General features: G+C 44.3%; 3 protein-coding genes across 22 annotated transcripts in view; 2 read left to right on the plus strand and 1 right to left on the minus strand.

Annotated features, from left to right (window-relative positions):
* Kif9 (kinesin family member 9) overlaps window positions 1-12,418 on the plus strand; it is a 52,257-nt gene extending 39,839 nt beyond the window's left edge. For 10 of the 13 annotated variants that reach the window (XM_034483758.2, XM_076917451.1, XM_076917454.1 and 7 more), the window contains 5 exons: window positions 665-879; window positions 2,067-2,243; window positions 2,527-2,642; window positions 4,459-4,563; window positions 7,016-7,761. In XM_034483758.2, the coding sequence (XP_034339649.1) occupies window positions 665-879; window positions 2,067-2,243; window positions 2,527-2,642; window positions 4,459-4,563; window positions 7,016-7,117 (715 nt within the window). In that variant the 3' untranslated portion in view covers window positions 7,118-7,761. Of the gene's footprint in view, window positions 1-664; window positions 880-2,066; window positions 2,244-2,526; window positions 2,643-4,458; window positions 4,564-7,015; window positions 7,762-8,203 lie in introns of those variants that run through there. The other 3 variants (XM_034483759.2, XM_076917461.1, XM_076917450.1) reach the window with 1 other exon arrangement.
* On the minus strand, window positions 347-16,252 carry LOC143435357 (uncharacterized). 4 transcript variants are annotated; one of them, XR_013105592.1, is made up of 5 exons: window positions 14,889-15,252; window positions 14,277-14,325; window positions 13,828-13,923; window positions 2,497-2,750; window positions 705-2,389 (listed from the first exon to the last, which is right to left on the minus strand). XR_013105592.1 is itself a non-coding variant. In XM_076917463.1 (4 exons), the coding sequence occupies exon 1, from the start codon at window positions 16,118-16,120 to the stop codon at window positions 15,761-15,763; it is 360 nt and encodes a 119-aa protein (XP_076773578.1). In that variant the 5' UTR covers window positions 16,121-16,252; the 3' UTR covers window positions 705-2,389; window positions 2,497-2,750; window positions 13,828-14,325; window positions 14,889-15,760. The 4 variants fall into 4 exon arrangements, 1 of the variants encoding a protein (XP_076773578.1); XR_013105594.1 differs by lacking the exon at window positions 14,277-14,325 and having other exon boundaries at window positions 347-2,389; XM_076917463.1 differs by having other exon boundaries at window positions 13,828-14,325; window positions 14,889-16,252.
* Window positions 15,502-21,906, plus strand: part of Setd2 (SET domain containing 2, histone lysine methyltransferase) — an 89,701-nt gene continuing 83,296 nt past the window's right edge. For 3 of the 5 annotated variants that reach the window (XR_013105590.1, XR_013105589.1, XR_013105591.1), the window contains exon 1: window positions 15,614-15,753. Coding sequence is in view for 1 of the 5 variants with exons in the window: in XM_034483764.2 (XP_034339655.1) it covers window positions 15,683-15,753 (71 nt within the window). In the remaining 4 variants the exon portion in view is untranslated. Of the gene's footprint in view, window positions 15,754-21,906 lie in introns of all 5 variants that reach the window. The other 2 variants (XR_013105588.1, XM_034483764.2) reach the window with 2 other exon arrangements.

Consider the following 21,906-nt stretch of genomic DNA (forward strand, 5'->3'; position numbering starts at 1 on the left):
CAAAAGCCCACCAGGCCCAGATTCTCACTCTGCCTATGGATCAGGATGTAGTTCCAGCTATTTCTTCAACACTATGCCACCATACCTCTCACCACGTTCCCACCATGATGATAATGGACTAAGCCTCTGATACTATAAGCAAGCCCCCAATTTTTATGAGTTGCCATGGTAACTTTATATTAATATAATAGTGTCTAAGAAATCTTGCATTCTTCTTCCTGGATAGAATTGCTATATAACATGGGGATATGAACCTAGGCACAATACAGAATACGTGCTCTTATCCACAAAGTCAGACCTTGAGGCCCTCTCAGCGAAATTTTAACACCATGAAATAACACCTCTGTGAGAAAAAAAATCATATATTCTGTTTGGCTTTACCCATTTAAAAATATATCAAAGAAATCTCAAGAGATTCAACAAATTCTGTTTGCTGATAGGTTAGAATGATGTTGTTTTCAGTTTCTTTCCTTTCCTCAGTTTCTGCAGTGGAACAAAGATGTGGGATTTATTCCTAGAGATGAAGTTAAATAATCTGACATCAATAGTGCCAGGATCTCTACCTCCTGCCCTTGGAAGTCACAGGGCAGAAAGATGAAGAACCTTGTGTCTCCAAGGCAGCTGTTCCATTTCTTTTCCCTCTGACTTCTCCCTCTGTCCCTAGACCCAGCACCCCACCCTCTAAGCCTGTGGCCTTTGAAGAGTTTAAGAATGAACGAGGTAGTGAGATCAATCGGATCTTCAAAGAAAACAAATCCATCTTAAATGAACGGAAGAAGAGGGCCAGTGAGACAACCCAACGCATCAATGCAATCAAGCAGGAGATTGATGTGACCAAAGAAGCACTGAATTTCCAGAAGTCGCTACGGGAGAAGCAAGGTAGATGTGAAAAGAAAACGGCCAGGGCAATGCGGGGACTCAGAGTCACCATGCTGTAAGTGTGGCAGCCGGGGCACTAAAGGACTAAGATTGAAGGGGCAATAGAGGGCTGTAGGGAACAGACCTATGTCATTTCACTACGCTCTAGGCAGCCCTTCCTGCCAGCTAGGCTTTGCCATTGTCACTACTTACTGCTGAGCCTTCCTCCTGACATGCGCTGTGGTCCACGGAGAAACTGGCCCTTGGCCTGAAGGAACCCCTCCCCGCCACACACACATTGGAGGCTCAGTAGAGAAAGCTAGGCAGTTCATTTTATGACCTTGTAAAGGTGGATACCACTGACAGAGATTTAAAGATAAAGTCAGGGTATAACAGGAATGCAAAGAAAGTTTTATTTTTTTTATTTTTGTTTTTATTTTTGTTTTTTGAAACAGAGTTTCTCTGTGTAGCCCTGGCTGTCCTGGAACTTACTCTATAGACCAGGCTGGCCTTGAACTCAGAGATCTACTTGCCTCTGCCTCCTTAGTGATAGGATTAGAGGTGTGTGCCATCCCAAGTTCAAAGCCTTGTCCATCAGTCTAACCCACTAGGTGACCTTCAGCATCAATAAGCCCTGCCTGGATAGAGAGGTCAGGACAAGGAGTCTGGGTTGTGTTAGAAGTTTGGAATGCAAGTGTTCATGGCCCCAAACTTGGAGTGTGTATGTTCACTACAAACACCAAGATTTGGCTGCTGCTGCCAGCTTCAGGCTGTCCTTAAAGCTGTCTCTGAACCCTGGAAAATCAATGTCTGTTTTCCATTTTGGCCTCCTAATAATCCATCCCTGAGGATCTACTTATTTATTTGACTCAAAGGAAAAAAAGAAAACTCTTTAAAGGGTGACTATCTTTGGCTGATGGGACAAGATCAAAATAAACATGACCGTCTCTCTCTGTCCTCCCCTCTGCCCAGCATCCCTCCTATTTGCTCTAAAATGCCAGCCAGACACTACTGAGCTGAACGGCCCCTATCTATGGATTTGCTGTGGCGGCCTAGCCTTCTTGTGTTTTGCCACTCCTTGTCACACCCACACATGCTTCCAGGCCTCTGCCACGTGGGATCTGCCAGCATTGTCATCATTTTGGAATACCATCCTTCCCCTACCCTGACTATCGCCTCACTCTCTGACCTCTTCCATCACCCTGCAGGAGAGTATGAGAACAAAGGCCTGATGATCATTGATGAGGAAGAATTTCTGTTGATCCTGAAGCTCAAAGACCTGAAGAAGCAGTATCGAAATGAGTACCAGGAACTTCGAGACCTCCGGGCTGAGATCCAGTACTGCCAGCGCCTAGTGGATCAGTGTCGCCATCGCCTGCTTATGGGTATTCCAGTTGGGGAGGTTGGCAGGCTCCTTGAGATCAAGAGAGGCCTGAGGTCAAGGCCAAGGGTCAGTTCTGGAAGTGCTCTCTGAGCTTCGTGCTGTAGAGCCAGGGTCTGGTCAGAGGCTTCAGGTAGGTGCTTTCTAGGCCTATGGTGGCAGGAGAGATCGGTGAGAACAGAGAAGCTCCTGGAGCAGAAAGTGAATGCAGTTGAGCCTGTAAGAACCTTAGCCTGCTTCCACACAGGCTCCCTTACCCATCACAGTGCTGTCTCTGACTCTTGCAGAATTTGACATCTGGTACAATGAGTCCTTTATCATCCCAGATGACGTTCAGGTAGCACTGAAGCTAGGCAGCAGCATCCGGCCAGGCATGGTGCCCATCAACAGGATTGTGTGTCTGGTGAGCAGCACGAGGGTACGAGGGTGTGGGTGATTCTGCCTCTTCCCTGGATTCATGTCTAGTGCTGCCAATGCCCAGGTAGGGAGGCAGGTGTAAGTTCCTCCATCACTGAAAAGTGAAAAACAGAGCTAGAAAGGTGGCTCCGCAGCTAGGACTTGCTGCTCGTCTAGAAGACCTGAATTTGTTTCTCAGCACCCGTGTCAGGCAGCTCACAACTATTTGTTAATTCATGTTCCAGTTCCAGTGCCCTCTTCTGGCCTTTGTGGGCAACAGCACACATATGGCATACAGTCACGCAGACATAAACACATACAAATCACCGGGCAGTGGTGGCGCATGCCTTTAATCCCAGCACTTGGGAGGCAGAGGCAGGCAGATTTCTGAGTTCAAGGCCAGCCTGGTCTACAGAATGAGTTCAAGGACAGCCAGGGCTACACAGAGAAACCCTGTCTTGAAAAACAAAAACAAAACAAAACAAAAAACCATACAAATCTTTTTAAAAATCTTACCCTAGTTAGGTTTCCAAAGCAAGGGTTGGGGGGCAAAGAGGGTTTATTTCAGCTTACAAGCTTTAAGCTCCATTGTGAAGGGAAGTCAGAGCAGGAGCCTAGAGACAGAAACCGAGGCAGGGGCTGTGGAGGCATGCTTGCTCCTTTGCTGCCCATGGCTTCTTTCCTCCCACCTGGTTGTCTAAGTCAGGCAGTGGTGGCACAGGCCTGGAATACCAGCACTTGGCAGGCAGATCTCTGAGTTCAAGGCCAGCCTGGTCTACAGAGTGAGTTCCAGAACCACCAAGACTATACAGAGAAACCCTGTCTCAAAAAACCAAAGATAGATAGATAGATAGATAGATAGATAGATAGATAGATAGATAGATAGACACATAGATAGATAGATAGACACATAGATAGATAGATAGATAGATAGATAGATAGATAGATAGATGTGGATGAGTGTTTTATCTGTGTGTGTTATTCACTACATGTGTGCCTGGTACTCACAGAGTTCAGAAGAAAGTGCTGATTTACATTTATAATTGGAGTCATATACAGTTATAAGACATTTTGTGAGTGGTGAGGGTTGAACCTGGGTCCTCTGGAAGAGCAGTCAGTACTCCTAACCAGTAAGCCATCTCTCTAGCCTCTTCAGTCTGTTTTCTTATAAAAACCCAGGACCTCCTACCCAGAGGTGGCATTGCCCACCAGGGGCTGGGGCTTCCCACATCAATCATCAATCAAGGAAGTGCCTCATAGAGTGCCTATAGGCCAGCCTGATGGAGGAAATTCCTTAACTGATGGTCTCTCTTCCCAGACATGTCTAGGTTTGTGTCAATTAGACAAACAAACAAACAAAAACACAACAACAACAACAACAACAACAAAACACAACCAGCACAAATCTTAAAGAGCAATATGTAAGGGCCAAATAGATGGATCAGTGGTTACGAGCACTGGATGCTTGTCCAGAGGCCTTGAGTTAATTCTTCACATCCACATGGTGGTTCACAGCTGTCTATATCTATAGTCCCATGAATTCCAATGTAGACACAGCACCCATATACATAAATAAATAAATCTTTTATGAGAGAGTGAAATAGAGACAGAGAGAATCCATTATATCATTGTCAACTTTCTGCAGTGCCCAGGTGCCCCTTACAGAGGAATCTGAAAGGACACTGGCAGACATGGGTGCTACAGATGCTCAGGGTACATTTGGAAACCCAGCAGGGGAATGTCCTGATGCTAAGCATAGGCCTGCCAGGATTTATCCTGACAGTGCCAGGCTGAGATACTGTGCTGGGTTGGGCCTCTCCCAGGGAGAAGATGACCAGGACAGGTTCAGCCAGCTGCAGCAGAGTGTCCTGCCTGAGGGTCCTGATTCCATCTCCTTCTACAATGCCAGAGTCAAGACAGAACAGAAGGTAACTTGGGACATTCACGTCTGTGAGGGTGGAGGCCCCAAAGATTTTGTTATTAGGATACCCAGAATCACCAACCTCATTAGATAGCCACAGAGTGTGTCTGAGTGTGTGTTGGGGATGTGTGTGATGGTACCAGCCCAGGGAGATTGAGTAATCACTAGGTGTCTTCTGCCAGCTCCAGACTGGAACAAGGCTGGACTTTGGAAGTAGGGGAAGAAAGATCACATAGATCATGGCCAGGTCTGGACATGGTTTGTAAATGCTAACCTACCTATAACCATGTATGGTGGCTCACAGCCCATAACAGTCTAAGAATGAAATCCTCTGAAACCACGGCCTGTGGAGAAAAGAGGCTGGCCAGGGGGGAGCTATCCTGAACAGATGGCAGAGGACAGAGGATCCCATGTAGACAAAGTGAAACTCGACATGGTGTCAGCCACAGAGAACCTATGACTCCCCAGTCTTCACTCTGCCAAGGCCCTGAATACTGTGTAGTACTCTGTGCTCAGGTGGCCTTTGTTACTGTTTTGTTTGTTTGAGACAAGCATCCTGTATCCCAGGCTGGTCTCAAACTTGCTAGGTAGCCAAGAGTAACCTGGGACTGATCCGCTTGCATCCACACTCCACATGCTGAGATTATAGGCTTGGGTTACTGTACTCAGTACTAGTTCCTATTTTTTTTTTAAGTTTTTTTTCATTGTGAGACTGATTTATAGCATGTATGTGTGTGTTTACATACTTACATTTTTAAAAAAACTGTTATTTTATGTGTATTGGTATTTTGCCTGCATGTATATCTGTGCAGCATTTGCATGTTTGGTGCCTGTGGAGGCCAGAAGAAGGTGTAGGATTCCCTAGGATCCCTCCAGAACTGGAGATGATAGATAGGAATTGAACCTGGGTCCTCTGGAAGAGCAGCCAGTGCTCTCAACCACTGAGCTATCTCTCCAGTGAGCTATCTTTCCAGTCCCAAATATATTTTTTTTAAATCACAAGCTCATGTTTGATTGGACTTAAAGACTGCAAAATACATGAATTGAAATAATTTTCTTCCTGAAAGGACATATACTTGTTTTTGGAGCAGGGTGGGAAGGGGGTTGTTTTGTTTTGATTTCTTAAGACATGGTCTCCTCTCCTTATAATCTCTATGACTTCGAGGCCAGTCTGATCTACACAATGAGTTCCATGCAAGAGCTGCATAGTTGAGGCCCTTTAATCCCAGCATTTGGGCAGAGACTGGTAGTTCACTGAGTTTGAGACCAGCCTGGTCTACAGAGTGCATTTCAGGATAACCAGGGTTATACAGAGAAACTTTCTCTCAAACAAAACAAAACAAAACAAAACAAAACAAAACAAAACAAAAACAAGACACTAACTCATTAGTTTAGGCTGGCCTCAAATTCACTATGCAGCTAAAGATGACCTTGAAATCCTAATACTCCCCTATACCTGTGGAGTGATGAGATGACAGGCTTTCAGCAGCACATCTGGCTATTTGGGTTTTTTTTGAAACAAAGTTCCATGTGGTTCAGGCCTGCTTTGAACTTGCTGTGTAGCAGAGTGGCCTTGAACTCCTGTTCCTTCTGCTCCTACCTCTTAAGTGTTAGAATTTTCAGGTTTTCCCCACTATAATGCCAGCATTTGCTTTTTGCAGTTATCCATAGAGTATTACCAACCTAGGACCATTTTACACCCTTCAAGAATTCCATGAATGCTGGAGCGGATCTCAGAAATAGAGCATTTGGATTTGTAAGGCCTGTATAAGGCCCTGGGTTCAACAAAAGGAGGAAAGCTTCCATCTTGAGCCTGGTGTATGTCAAATCCTATAATCTAAACACTTTAGGGGGGCCTAAGGGAGGACTATCTTGAGTTCAAGGCTATCTTGGGCTATATATATATATTGAGACACTATCCCAAGAAATAAAATTCCAGCTTAGTGTTGACATTGCATGTTCAGCTTCTTACCTTGGGGACTCTAGAATTCCTTTTCATATTCGAAACTAGCTTTAACATTTGCTCCTCTCTTGCCCCCTGCTTTAGTGACAGCCTTTCCTACCAGCTTTTAGGGATCCTAGTAGTGTATTAAAAGAATAAAATTTAATTAACAAAAGAAAGGGTAGAATTTGTGACTACTACAGCTGGGTGGGGGAGGGGTGTGTGTCAGGCTATAACAGTAATTAGGCCCTGACCTCTAGAGGAAGAGCCCCTTCCTGTTGGTTTCCTATTTCTATGACAAATACCCGGGAGTCACAGCCAGTCTGGTGGCACATGCCTCTTGAGTGCTGGAAGCAGGAGAATCAGGAATCCAAAGTCATCCTTATTTGCATAGGAGGTTCAAGGCAGGCCAGCCGGGGCTTCTAGACCCTCTCTAGAAACAAGCAGAAATAGAAACAAAGGGAAAAACAAAGATGAAAGATTTATTTTGTCTAGTAAACTGGTTCCATTGTTATAGGCATTTGGTAAATCAGATCATCGTGGCATCAGAAGAGCATGGTGGAGAGCTGCTTGTATCATCAACGTGCTCAAGCAGAAAAGGACAGGGTTGGATCAGTGACATGCTATACCTTTCAGGCCGTAACCCCCGTGGCCTACATCCTCCAACCTGCTCCTACCTCTTGTGTCCCACCACCTTCCAATAATGCTATCAAGTTACGAATCCACTGGGGGATAAATCTGTTGATTAGCCTCTCACTTTCCTATTACCTTTCAATGATTAGATCTACCCGTGGAGACTAAGCTTGCAAACACAAGAACCTATATGCTTTAAGGTATATAGTATATAAAGTACTTTATATCCAAACTGTTGTTGGGGTATATTGTGTCAAGGTTGTCTTTGTCTTACTTAATTGTTAATTCTGTAACTGCAAAGCCGAACTTTGGTATTGCTATTCTTAAGATGAGGGAGTGAGGCCCATCACTTGTCTCAGTGTTTTGTAAACATACGCCTTCCTCACTTTCTGATTGGTTTAATAAAGATCTGATGGCCAATAGCGGGGCAGGAAAGGGAAGTCAGGACTTCTGGACTGAGAGAGGGTCTCTGGTAAAAGAATCACGGACAGTTGGGTTAGTTAAGGTAGATGAGTTAGCTGGGAGGTAGCCTAAGCTATAATAAAATTAGTAAGTCTCTGTGTCATTATTCGTCCACTGGTGGGTCCAAGAAAGTTCAGCAATAAACTATAACATCTTTTGTCTTTTGAATCCATTCTCTGTCAGATTTTATGTAGGCCACTGAAGCATGCATGCCTACTTTTTGTTTGTTTTGAGACAGGGTCTCACTATGTAGCTCCGGCTGTCTTGAAACTCACTAGGTAGCAGGTGGAGTTCACAGCCACCTACCTGCCTCTGCTTCCTTGCTGCTGGGATTTAAGGCACATGCCACTATGCCCAGTACATGTCTCCTTTTAAACATAACTGCCAGGGTATTTCAAACGTTTTACACACTTTCCTTAGACTGAAAGGATGAAAGCGTTTGAATGGAATGTTACTTTTCATAGCAGTTGCACTGTGCAGAGAATGCTTTGTCTCCAGACTGTGATGTTTGCAGGAGCAATGATGAAGTGCACGTGACATGGCTTGTGAGTCCTCGCTAAGACCACACCTCCTCATCAATTTCCCCTCTCTTCATCTTTTTTTTTTCTAGCACAATTATATGAAAGCCATGGTGGGCCTCCAACAGTCACACAGAAAATAGTCTCATCAATAGCTTGAAGACCAGCAGCTCTAGTCTGTTCTAAGGAAGCTGCTAAACCACATGCCCAGAGTTCCAGCCACTCAGCTGCAAGCTGGGACCAAACCCAGAGAACACACAATTGCCTGCCTGCTAGGATGAACATCCTCCAAAGGACACCTTTGCTCCTCTTCACAGAATACTTTTGATTTTCATTTACTTCCATATGTAAAAGCAAGATAAAATTACTTTTTATTTCCTGTCTGAAAGGACATCTTCCTTATGTACAGGTTGTGGCTAAAATCCAGTCCTAGTGTTTGCCTAGCAAGCATGACACCTGGGATTTGATCCCTAGCAAAATACACAGAGATACAAACACAGACACAGCAGACAGACAGACAGACAGACACACACACACACACACACACACACACACCACACCACACACCACACACCACACACCACACACAAACATGTACCAATGTATATACACACATAAGGATAGAAGGAGGCTTGGGAGTGTAGCTTAGTGGTAAAATACTTGTCTAGCATTCATGAAGCTCTTCCATCTCCAACACCTCCAAAAAGGAAAATAGCTAATATTGTAGCTAGGTCTGCAATCCCAGCACTTGGGTGGTGGCAATGGGAAGATGAGGAGTTCAGTTAGCCTCAGCTACGTATCCAGTTCAAGGTCAGGCTGGACTGTAGGAAACCCTATCTCAAACTAATTTTACTGAGTAGGAAATCAAAAGAGCAATCCAGGCTCATCAGGCAGGTGTTTCCCTCTGGTAGGTCTGTCCTCCCTTCTGTGCACATCCGAAGATTAGCTTACTCGAAATACTTCTTCCAGTTCTCTTAGCTCACACACTCTGCTCCTGGCCTCTGAACACAGGAGGAAGTCCTTCTTCCTTGGCAACCAGAAGAGTATCAGATCTAGTTAGTGACCTATAAAAGGCAGAACTGGGTCCCTGTGCCCAGGAGTGCATGACCCTATTAGCATAGCCTTTCTGGCCAAGCACACATGTGCAGTAGGTGTTGCAGCTTCTCTGTGTCTTGGCCCCTCCTTTTTCCTTCTTAGTGTGTGACTGAAGATACACTTATGTGAAAGTGACAGGAACAGGGATCACACCAGCAGGGCTGAGCAGGGAAGAGGAAGCATCACTCCTGAGTCAAGTTCTCAGGCTCTGTGTTGTTGGTGATGGTAACACAGGGAAAGAGCTTGCTGCTTTGTTAAAGACAAACACTGGCCCTCTGGGGTTCCCAGCTGACCACTGCAGTCTCCGCTGATGTTGTGGGTCAAGGCTTTGACCGTGAACATGGTATGACAGTGATCCTCCATCTGGTACTCTTGACTGCCCAGGATGATAGAGGTCCCACAATGGAATTACCTGGAAGCCTGTCAAGGGAAGCAGTGAGTGAAACTACTCCAGATCACACTTCAGAGGTTAACTTCTATCTGAGGGCTATAGGTCCTCGAATTACTTTATATGAGGAAAGATGTAAGGAGCTGGGACTGAGGACATGGCAAAGTGGCTGAGTGCTTGTTCTGCAAGCATGAGGCTCCAAGTCTGAATTCTCTGTATATGCATTGAAAACCTTGGCTGCAAGAGTGTTAACCCCAGGAGGTCCTGAGAGCTTGCTGGCCATCCAATATATCCTAAACAGTGGGCTTCCTGTTCAGTGAGATACCCTGTCTCACAGTAATAGGATAGGAAGCAATTGTGGGAGACAACTGATGTCCTGCTCTAACCTGGTACCCATACCCACACATTTGCATGCATGTACCACATGTAAACTCACCCCCCCCCAAAACCAATCCCTCTCATCTCTGCTCCTACCCCAGGGTCTCATTATTTAAGTCAAGCTAGTCTAGAACTCAGTGATCCTTTTGTCTCAGCCTGGCCAAGTGTTTGTATTGGAGGCATGTACCACCACACTTATATCAAGGAGCTATTTTCTTTCCTAAGAGGAGAAGAGCCATGTGACAGTGTCTCAGGTATGGTTTCCAGGTGGAATAGAAATGAGGGGATTTGGTGTGTATGGTCCCCTTATCAGAAGTGCCTATTGCACACTCATGAGGACCTGAGCTTGGATCCCCCCCATGTACCCAGGTAAAGTCAAGGTATAGTGGCATGTGGCTATAAAGCTAGCCCTGAAGCCAGGGGGCAACAAAGTAGGGGTGTGGACATAGGCAGATCCTCAGAGCTCACAAAGAAAAACTTGTTACAAAAATGGGGGAGAAAAAGATTGGTAAATAAGGGTACAAAGCCAAAAAATTATCACAGATACTATATAATTTTGTGGTTAATAGATATAAACAATATAGAACTAACATCTTGTAAAACAGAGGCATAAAACTTGAAAGCAGAGGGGTGAGAAATTGAAATTTGTCAAGGTAATTTTGTATTGCTTGTGGAAGAAGAAAAATACTTTATCCTTTTATATATACAGTGCTTTTCCACTAGAAGAAGGATTGACTCTTCAGGATGAAGGTGTTTGTGTGAGTGTATGGAGAGGGATATTATTTCCTAAATGTCATACTGAGCCTAGGGTCTTGTTGCTAATGCCATTATTGCCTGCCTTCAATCACGGAAATGAAACGCACAAAGTTACTGAACTGAAAACTTACAATTTTCTTGTGCTTTCAAACTTGAGCATTTCTCCCTCCTTTCCAGTTTTTTGAGACAGGTCTGTAGTCAGGCTAACACTATATTCTTACTACTCATGGCTCTGGAGTGCTGCAGTTACAAGGGTGCCATGCTGTGCCTCACAAAGTCAGCATCTGCTGAGTTTAGACAATGCTCTCTCAATCCTCACTAGGGGAAGGATTAGGTAGAGAGGTAGGAAATGAGTGTTGGATAGGAAGTAGCTTTCCACTCAGTTCCAGTTCCAACTGTGGACTCAAGGGGGAATGACCTTTTGTCTTTCCTAACCCTTAGTCAGGTTCCCATTTGAGTCAGAACTCTGGCCTGGACACATAGAAAAAAAACCTGCTATTTTGGGAAATAAGGTAGCACCCAGTGATATCTTAAAACACATCTAGTTGCTTATGGGTTGTATCACGCAATCTACTATATATTCATCTGTATATTAGTCAACATATTAGTTCAAAGTCTTTATATTGACTGTGGCTATTGTTCAGTGGTAGGGACTACTTGCTTAATGTTCTAGTTTCATTCTTTTGCTGTGATAAAACACTTGGACCAAAAGCAACTTAGGGGAGAAAATGGCTTACACTCCCAGGCACAATCCATCATTCAGGAATATTGGAGTAGAAATTATGTTAGTTTTCTTATACAGTTTGGACCAGCTACTTAGGTAGGTGCTGCCCACAGTGGGCTAGGCCATCCTCCATCAAGATACCTTCTCCACAGAAACGCCACAGAGCAGTCTGATGTAGGCAATTCCTTAACTGATGGTTTCCTCTCAGGTGACTCTAGGCCGTGTATGTCAAGCTGACAAAGCTAACCAGGATGCCTAACATACACAAGGCACTGGATTCAATTTGCAGCACCAGGAGGGAAAAAAATTTACAGTTTTGGAGAAAGTCAGGGGGTCAACTGGTGTCCCACTGTCTGAGATACATTTCCCATCTCTTCCCCAAGCTATAGAACTTTCTTGTGGCAATAACCATGATTTGGCTTTCTTCCTTTTTTCATGAGACACAAAAGTTAACTCTAAGGGCCACTAGTAGCCTGGGGTCTGCTGGAATGGAGGTGGTCTGGGCCCATAGGAGACGCTACTAGAAGTGATTCTCAACGTTGTCGTTTTACTTAGCAGTACCCGTAAGAGTGCGGAGAGGCTTCATGTTGTGGACTTTTTCTTTAAACTCATTTGGAGGGCTTTTTGTATAAAAGCATGGAATAGTAGGGTGTGGTGGGTTTGAATAGGTTTGGCTTCCATAGACTCCTGTGTTTGAAAGTTTGGCCCATAGGTAGCAGCATTATTGGGAGGAGGTGTGGCCTTCTTAGAGGAAGTGCATCATTGTGGGGGTGGGCTCTGAGGCTCCCTATGCTTAGGCTCCGCCCAGGGCGGAAGAATGTCTCCTGCCTGCCTTCGGATCAAGATGTACAACTCTCAGGTCCTCCTCCAACAAAGTGTCTGCGGTGCATGCGGCCATGCTTCCTGCCATAATGGACTGAACCTCTGAAACTGTAAGCCAGTTCCAATTAAATGCTTTCCTCATAAGAGTTGCCTTGGTTATAATGTCTCTTCACAGCAACGGAAACCCTAAGCCGTGGCATGGTGGCACATGTCTTTAATCCTAGCACTCAGGAGGCAGAGGTAGGTAGGTGTAAGGCCTGCCTGGTCTACACAGTGAGTTAGTTCTAGGCCAGCCAGGGCTACACAGTGAGGCCCCGTCTTTTTTCTCTTTTTAAAAAATGTTTGGGAAAGTATTCAATAAGCTAAAAAATATCTATTACTTTGATCAGGAGGCCTATCACAGTAAGTATGGAGTATGATGTTGGAGGATAGGGAATTTTAAGGCAAGTCTGGGCTGAATTTTTTTTTTTTTTTTTTCCAGACTTGGGTTCTCTGTAGCCTTGACTGTCCTGGAACTTCTCTTTAGACCAGGCTTAAGGGTGGAGATTAAAGGTATGAACCACCATGCCTTATAACATGCATTTTCTTTGTCTTGAATTCAAACTGGGTGTGGTGATACATAATCCTAGTATTTGGGATACAGCAAACCAGATTCCAGAGAATCCTGAATACAGTCTCAAAGGTGCTGCCTGTAAAAATTTGAATCAAAGATACATGGGCCTCAGAATTTCCACTGACCTCCATGGTTTAATATGCTTACTCTATTGGGTTCTGACCAGACTAAAGTTACCGTAAGATTGAAGTACCATTCATCTGTCTCCTGTTAGACAGCTGTTTATTAAGGAAATGGGGAAAGTCATACACTTCATCTTAGCTTCCTCTCAACTTAGTTTCCATGTAAAGTAGCCCTTTTCTAATGTCAAGTGGCTGCCAATAGCTTCTGTGGCATTTAAGGCAAAGAGCTCCAATATATTCAAAATCTAGCTGGACATGGCGGCGCACTAGAGACTGAGGAAGAGGACTTGAAGCTCTAGGCAAACCTGGGCTACATATTGAAATACCTCAAAAAAATCAGTAAAAATAACATTGTTTAATGAAAGTCATTGTACAAACATGTTCACAACATTATGTGGTAAATATACAATTTTGATAGGCAAGGCAGTAGGAACCCAAGAAACAGCCGTGCCCAGTGTCAGGACTAGAAATTGGCTATCAGTTTACGTAGTGCCAGATAGAACTTATCCATTGGACTGTAATAACCTAAAATGTGTTGACATCTGTTGAAGTTTAGGGCTTTATGGACTGAGATGTTTCTCTATAGGTGGGAGTACTTGTATTTAGGAAGCCTTGAGGTCAATCTCCAGCATAAACTAGCTATTGGGAGTATCTCTGTAATCTCAGCACTATGTGGTAGGTAGATGCAGGAGAAGGAGAAATGTTCAAGGTCATCACTGGCAACATACAGAGGTCAAGGCCACATGGGATACCCAAAACCTGTCTCAGAAACATACAAGAAAGAAGTAAAAAGAGGAAGTTCAGGGTTTCACAAGTACCTCATTTTATCCTCACAGCAGTGAGAATCTGTTCATAAAACTTTCATCTTCAGCAGGTTGGGGTGTCTAGCACCTGTAATTCAGGCATCAGGGAGGCTGGGTGGGGTAAGAAGGATTTTGAGTTTGAGGTCAGTACAGCAAGTTTCAGCCACAAAGGAAAGCTCACCAACAAAAGCAAAACAAAATGGCCGTGGGAGACTGAAACCTAGAGCTTTTTTTTTTTTTTTTTTTTTTTTTTATGGACCTTGAACTTCCACTATATGCCTAAAAGTTACCAGGGGGGGGGGGAAAACTTCTAAAGGAAATAAGAGATACTGCTAGCCTACATACACACACGTGAAAAAATACATTTTAACAAGCCTGTGAGATGGCTCAGTCAGTAAAGGCACTTGCTGCCTAGCTGTATGATGTAAGTTACAGGACCCACATAGGAGACAAAATGGACTCACTGTTATCCTCTGCTACATGTGCATGTGTGTGGCTCAACACGTGCCATTCCTATAAAAACAATTTAAAAAATACATTTTAGGCTGGGCAGTCATGCCTTTAGCCCCAGCACATGGGAGACAGGCAGATGGAGCTCTGTGAGTTCGAGGCTACAGAGAAACCGTATTTTGAAAAACAAAAGAAAAAAGCTAGAATCCCAGCAGCACTCAAGAGGTTGTAGGTAGGATGAAGCATTCAAGTGTTCAGGGTAAGTCTAGTGAAAGATTCTGTTAGATCACATTTCAATTTATTGGTAAATCCAGTTTAAAAATTAGTGGCTAATCTCCTCCCTCCCCCCCCCCAAAAAAAATTCCACAAAAGATCTGAACTCTGTGATCTGCCACTTTCACGATAAGCAACTGCTATAAATTTAGCTTGGTGTAAATTAGCTAATAGTTTCACGCAATCCTGCTAATCCAGAACAAAAAGTTTATAGTTTAAATTATTTTTTTTCAAAGTTTCACGAAATCCTGCTAATCCAAAATCAAGTTTGTAGTTTTACATTTTTTTTCTTGCAAGAAAGTAATAACCTTTCCCTCAGGGCATTTCTCCCGAGGTCTTAAGAACAAACCGACCTTGGGGTGAGGGCAGAATACCGCGGTTAGGAAGGTAGGAGGTTTCGGTGGGGACACGGTGGTGGGGGCTGCGGGAAGCTGGAGGGCGGAGGGCGTGTCCGGGAAGCCGGGTCTGAGAAGCATCCCCTGCTTAGCTTGGTTTTCGGTGCGCGCCGAGAGCCAGACGAAGAGGCACGAGAGAAGAAATAAAGGGGCAAGCGGGGTAGAGTGGCAGCTGCGCTACCTCACAGCCTGGAGGCCAGGCTCTCCGACGGCTTCGGGCGCCTGGTGGTGGAGGGCTTCGAAGGATGAAGGCCGGTGTCCTGAGGGCCTCGGCCTGTTCCCCGGACGTCGCCCAGGGAGGGGCGGCGGTGGCGCCCCTCCAGCTTCGGGACCCGCCTACAACACTCGGCCCTGGGACTTATTGTTCCGGGAAGCCGCAGGCTAGGCCCGGCCTGGCCCGCGGGTTGCACCCCACCCCTGCCTGGGTCGGCGGGCTGGGGCTGGGGCTGGCGCTGGCGCTGGCGCGCCGACTGGCGGCCGGTGGGCTGCCTGTGCGTGTCTCTTTAAGGGGCTGGGCCTGCAAGGCTGCAGGGCGGGCGGGGTGTGCGTTGCTTCGGGAGTGAGTGTGTGAGGGTGAGAGCGGCGGGCGGTTGCCTGAGGGAGGGAGTGAGCGGGCGAGCCAGCCAGCCAGCGACGCGGGCCGCCCCTGCCGCCGCCGCGATCGGACCAGCGGCCTCCTCCCCTCCGGTCCCCTCCCCCGCATCGGCCTGCCGCGGGGAGGGGGCTAGCGTCGCCGCCTCCAGCTGCTCCTCATGAAGCAGCTGCCGTCGCAGCCGCCACCGAAGATGGGGGATTTCTACGATCCCGAGCACCCGACCCCAGAGTAAGTCTCAGGTCCGCGGCCTCCCGCTGCCGTTGGTCGCTTCAGCTGAGGGCGGCGCGTCCTGACCGGTGGCGGCGCGCGGAGTAACGGGCCCTGGGCGTCTTCGCGCGGTCGTGGTGGGGGGCAGGCCGGGCGCAGCTACTTCAGGCCGCCTCGCTTGGCCTCGGCTGGCCGGGCGGTTGGGCCTGGCGCGGAGACGGCTGCTCGCGTCGCCGCGGCAGTTGGGGCGGCTCGGTGGGGGAGGGGCGGCCACGGCCTCCTCTGCTGTTGCCGCGTCCTCAGTCGGCCTGCTTAGGTTCGGCGCTCCGCGCAGCTCTTCCAGGACACTCTGCGGCGTCCCGAGCTTCTGTTGCAGACCACAGTGCATAGGCCGAGGCGCCGCTAAGGCCAACGCGGGCGAGAGGGCGCCGGCTAGTATAGGCCGAGAATCCCCGGGCTCGGGTGGAAGCTCGGCCCGTCGCCCGGCCTATCGTTGACGGCAGCTCGGACCGGAAGGGCCTACCGCGCGTCTCCCCGCTTCGGTCCGCGGAGAAGACCCGCGTTGCATTCTTGGTTTTGATTTTTTTGTTTTTGTTTTCCTTCTTGGGCACTTGAATCTGGCCCCGTAGAGCTCTGAGCTGCATATTCTGCACCTTTGGCGCTTGGGTTTTGTAATGGTGGCAAGGTTTGTCTGGTCCCGTTGTTGAGGTGACACCAGTTTTGTTTTTTACCCTGAAAGTGAAAACCTGACAAACATTTCTCGATTATGAGGCTTGAACACTTTGGCGTACTATTTCTTAGGTAATAGAATCTAGAATCTTATCTACAAGGGTGACTTTACTGCGTGTGAAGATTTAGTTAAGAGACCCAAAAATCTCTTTGTATATTCTTCTCTAAAGAAGATAGTGTACTTGTAAAGCGAAATATAGTTTTGGCGTATAGTTTCTTTTCAGTATATATAGGGCATTTTTATATTTCTGTTGGGCGGTATCTGATAGCACATCAAGTTTTCATTCCAGTCAGATCTGGTGGTGTACACCTGAATTAGGATTGTAGGCAGACTTGTCTGCCTCAAAACGACAACAAAAGTAAAAAGAAAGCTTCCACTTCAGACTCAGGAGTCAGTGCTTTCCCTAAGCCCTCACAAGATTGTTTTGTTGTTTTTAGATAAATGGTTTCACCTTGTTGCCCAGGCTGGTCTTGAATTTAGTGTGTAGCCCAGGCTGGCCTCGAACCTGGGATCATCCTCCTTCAGCTTCCGGAATGCTGGGATTACAGGTGGTGACAACTAAGAAAAAACATTGTTTTACCTCGATTTGTTTATATTGATGTCATCTGCCCATAGGAGCAATCATTTCCAAGGGATGTCTAGTGAAAAACTGTTAAACTTTTATGACTAAATTACCACACGTTACACATTTTTTGGGAACGTTTGCCAGATTTTTTCACCTTGGTTCAGAATGTTTGGATCTTACTTGATAGTTCTTCAGTATTGTAACACAAAAGTTATTTTGTTGGAGTGTTACCTCCACACAAAAAGCAAAATCCTCATGTTGCCTAAAAAAATAAAATTTTATTGGGACAATTTTGACAATCCAGTTTACAGCCTGAATAGTTTAATACTTGCTTTTAAGTTTACAGAAGCCCTTTAGTGGTCCTGTGGCAGTTTTGTCTTGATAATCTTGATACATAGAACACCTCTTCGAACAGTCTTTATGTGCTCTTAAAACAAAATCCATCTCCTACTTGCAATAGTAAACCATCATGGCTTTATCTTTTCCTGGATTCTTGGCTTTGGAATAACACTTAAAGGTTTTTGCTTTGAGACTTGAAAGACTGCAAAAGGAATTTGTATCATTCAATAAATGTTGGTTGCATGCTTATCTTGTACAAAGTAACATGCTAGTCCCCAGGAAGGGCAAAGAGCCTTGCAGTGACTTTTCAGGTTGTACAGTGAAGTCTCGAAGTTGTAAGGATTTAGTTTATCCTTTTTTTTTTTTTTTTTTTTTTAATTGGAGGAAAACATTTTTCCTAATATGTGAAAAAGTGGAGTCAAATATATCTTTACTGTGCAAGTGAAGGAGAATGCTTATTTTTCCTAGTCTTGTGTTTTACTTACTGGCTTTACTGTTTTGGAGTTTTTAATAGTGGCAAGTAAATTCTGATACATGTGCAATTTTTTTCTGTTTATTAACTTGTATAGGTTATAGAATGTTAATACTGGCCTAAAGGTGTTGGCAGGCAACTTGAACAGTATCACCTGTTTTACATGGGAAGAAAATGAAGCCTGGCCAAGGAAAGAAGAGTGAAGCCATAGCAGACCCTGTGAGGAAGTCAGACAGGCCTGCACGTGAACACTAATGTAACTGATTGAGTGACTTTATCTTTGAATTTGGGTTTTCCCATTTTGGAAATAGTTATCCTAATACTAGCAACTTGATGGGGCTTTGGAGAAGATTGAATGAGATAATACATGAACCGCTCTTGGCACAGTGTGTCAAGAAATTTGTCAGGGAAATTTGAGAGGTGTGACTGAAGTTGGGGGAAAACTGGTTGTGAAGAGGGTTAGTTTCAGATGATTCTTTGAAAAAGAGAAGTTGTGGTGAAATGTAAATTTGCTTTGATTAGAGCTGGGATTGGGGCAGGGATGGTCTGTATTGTCTTGTCTTCCATTCATCCTTTAACTGGTTGCTTGTGTGTTGGCCTTGGATTTTTCTTACAGTATAAATAGCATTGTGTTCAGGTGAAGTGGCTATAATCATTTGAGTAACTGCATTAGGTGCTCATTTAGTGCAGGGGTAGAGATTGGGGGCATAGCACAACCAATCAGTCTTCAAGGACCTGTCATACTGAAGGAGACAAACATGATAAGAAGTGTTATTTGTTGTTGTTGGGGTTATTTGTTGTTTTAAACATAGGCCTATCTTTACTAAAGGTTGATACTGTAGGAGTAATTGATGTACACAATCAAATGTCTTTGTGCAGTTTACATTCTCATGAGGTCTATAAACAATAAGTTATACAGAATGGCCAAAGGTAAAATGCTTTGGAAAATCCTATAGGATATAGGTGATTTGCTGTTGTTAAAGAAGTCACAGTATAAATGCTGGTAAGCATCCTTGGGAGAGTAAGTTGAGATATCCAGTATCTGTGTATATATTGTTTGGAGAGTTGAGGGAGTGGCAGGGCAGTAACCATTGTAGTTCAAGTCAAGGTGGTAGTTCCAAAGTGCTGAGGCAGTAGTGTAAGCTGCTCAGTGTGGCCAGAATGGAATAAAAAAGTGATAGTTGAGTCACAGTAGGAGGGGTGCAGAGTTGCATAAAGGTTTGTAGAGCCATTCTAAAGATTTGGTTGGGGTTTTTTGTTTGATTTTGTTTTTTGAGAAGAACCCAGGCTGTCTTTAAATTCTTGAGCTCAAATGATCTTCCTGCTTCAGCTTCCTGAGTAGCTGGGACAGCATGTGCACTCCACTGTGAGTTTTAATCAGAGGAATGATATAATTTGCTTTCATCCTCAGAAGGATCATTTGTAGTGTCACAGAGGAGCAGAGTGGAAGCTTGAAGACTTCAAGACTTGAAGAAGCTAATAATCCAGAGGAGTGGCTGGCGGTTTATACCAAGATGGTGGCGGAAATAGATGGATGCTCAGTGTATGCTGAGGATTAAACTAACATGATGTTTAGTGACATTTTTGGCATGTGAGAGAAACTAAGGATGATTCTAAGGTTTTTGGCAGTTAGAAATCTGTCATCCTCTGAACTAGGGATGATGTAGAAAGAGCAAGTTGGAAGTAGTGGTTCTTTTTTAGGCATAGTAAGTTGGAGATGATTGTTAGACATTTAGGTTGGATTGTTATGTAAGTCTGGCTTTCAGAGAAAAGGCCTAAACTGGAGATAATTTTGTAGTCATCTATTTAGGTAGTATACTAAGCCAGCAGACTAGATGTTATTATTACTAAGACATTCATTCTAGACCAAAAATTCACCATGATTTATAGTTTAGATAAAATCTTAGTATGTAGTCAAGGCTAGTGTGGACTCGTGGTTCTCGTGCCTTTGCCTCCTAAGTGCTGAGAATGTAGGTACGCCACCATACCTGGCAAGAAATACTCTTTGAAGCTCCATGTTAAGATTTAATTATGTAAACCTCTTTTGTTATTTGCTTTTGAGACAGGATCTCACTGGCATCTCCTGGTGACCTTCAACTTCTGCCTTGACCTTCTAAGGGCTAGGATCACAAGTGTATACCACAAATAGGTTTGATGGTATAGACCAGTAATTTTACTTGATTAGTAGTCTGAGGCAGAAGGGTCAAATAAATATTCAAGACATGGTTGGGTTACTGAGTTAATTCAAGGCTAGCTTTAGCATCTTAGTTAGACCCTGTCTTAAATAATAACAATGATGGCGATAGAGAGCAGTGGTTAAACATTTTGCATAGTGTGCATGGGGCCCTAGATTCAAACCCCAGTACTAGAGAGAAACATGTCACCATTATGTCCAACATGAAATTTCTTTTTCTTTTTTCCTTTTTAATTTTTATTTTTTTGAGAAAGGGTCTATTTCACTATATAGCCTTGGCTACCCTGGAATGTGCTGTGTAGACCAGGTGGGGTCTAAAATTCAACAGAGATCTATGTGCTTCTCTGCTCCCTTAATGCTGAGATTAAAGGCTGCTATACCCGGCAGTTATTTATTTTTATTCTTTTTTTTTTTTTTTTTTTTTTTATCATCATCATTGTCATCACCTTTATTTCTTTCTTAGACAGGGTCTCTCTACAAAGCCCTGGCTGCCCTGGAACTCACTCTGTAGACCTTGTATTCACAGAGATCATATCTGAGTGTTTCTGCTTCCTCAGTGCTGGAATTAAAGGTGTTTGCCACCATACCTGGCTGATTTATTATTAATAGGTATTTGTAATAACTTTTAACTCTAGTATAACCCTAGTATTCGTTATTGTTGCATGAATTTTGTTGGTTTTGCTGAGGTGCTAGAATAGTCATATTGAATGACAGCAAAAGATGACCAGCTTGGGCTAGACTCAAGACTGACTAACTTCATCATTTCTATTAATTCATTCATTCACTAGAACTATAGAGTAGCACCTTAAAACAAAAAGATAAAAAAAATAACAAAAACTAGGACCTTATTTTATAGTGAACTAAAAGCTATTGTAAGACTTGAAGATTATATCTACAATTACCAATAATTGGGTTTAGATTTCTTTTTGAGAAAAATCTAGCTTGTGCGTTTCATTTTGTTTTGAGACAGGATTTTATTATGTAGCCTAAGCTGGTCTGGAAATTGTTATTCCACTAACATTGGCCCCTAAAGTGCTGGGGCTGGGATTATAGCCATGTGTATAGAACCAGTGAGAGAAAAGCCCACTTTCCAGCATCTCAGGTTATAATGGTATAACATGTTTTGAGACGTTACAATCCTTGTTACGCAATTTAACAAACACTTGCATTATAGATGTGAGCCATTATATTATCATTTTAGCCTAGATTAACAAGTAATGGAAATTTTGCCATTTGTGTTACTTTTCCCTAATTTGTATGTGTGCGTTTGTATGGAAATGAGTGAGTAATAGTAAACTCTGTATCTGTGAGATAGGCATGTGAATGCCATGCTGCATGTGTGGAGGTCAGAACCACTTGGGGAGTTAGTTCTCTCCTAACTTGAGTTGTAGTTCAAACTGAGGTAGTGAGCCTTCTTTTTTACTTAGTGGGGCATTTTACTAGCCCTTCAATTTTTTTGAAATTCCTTTTTGGCTGAGCTGTTAGAGAGACAAGATATCGGGATCCTTCTTTAAGTATTTTAATAGAGTTGGAGGTAGTTTGTGATTACCTATATTTGCAAACACACAGATGAAGCCAAGGCCTGGTAGTGTCTTGCAAGGCCGTGTCCCCCCCCCCCCCCATTTGTTCAGGCCTAGTTGTTACTTAGTGTCTTTTCTAGTTGAGTAAGTAAATTGGTTACTTAAATTGAGTTCTAAAGTTGGTGTGAGTCCCTAAAGCTGCCTTTTATTTTAGAGTGCTTTTTCTGTCAAATGCTAACATCTTGGTAGTGAAAATAGCTTTGGGATGATGTGGGTGTTGATAAGAATATAATTGTACAAGCAGGCTGATAGAAGGGCTGCTTACTGGGAACACTGCTGCTGTGGGCTTGTAAG

The sequence above is a fragment of the Arvicanthis niloticus genome, chromosome 21, assembly GCF_011762505.2.
Source record: "Arvicanthis niloticus isolate mArvNil1 chromosome 21, mArvNil1.pat.X, whole genome shotgun sequence".
Lineage (NCBI taxonomy): Eukaryota > Metazoa > Chordata > Mammalia > Rodentia > Muridae > Arvicanthis > Arvicanthis niloticus.

Coding starts and splice junctions, on each gene's coding strand:
- LOC143435357 (XM_076917463.1), bottom strand. CDS start 16,120: ATGCACTGTGGTCTGCAACAGAAGCTCGGGACGCCGCAGAGTGTCCTG.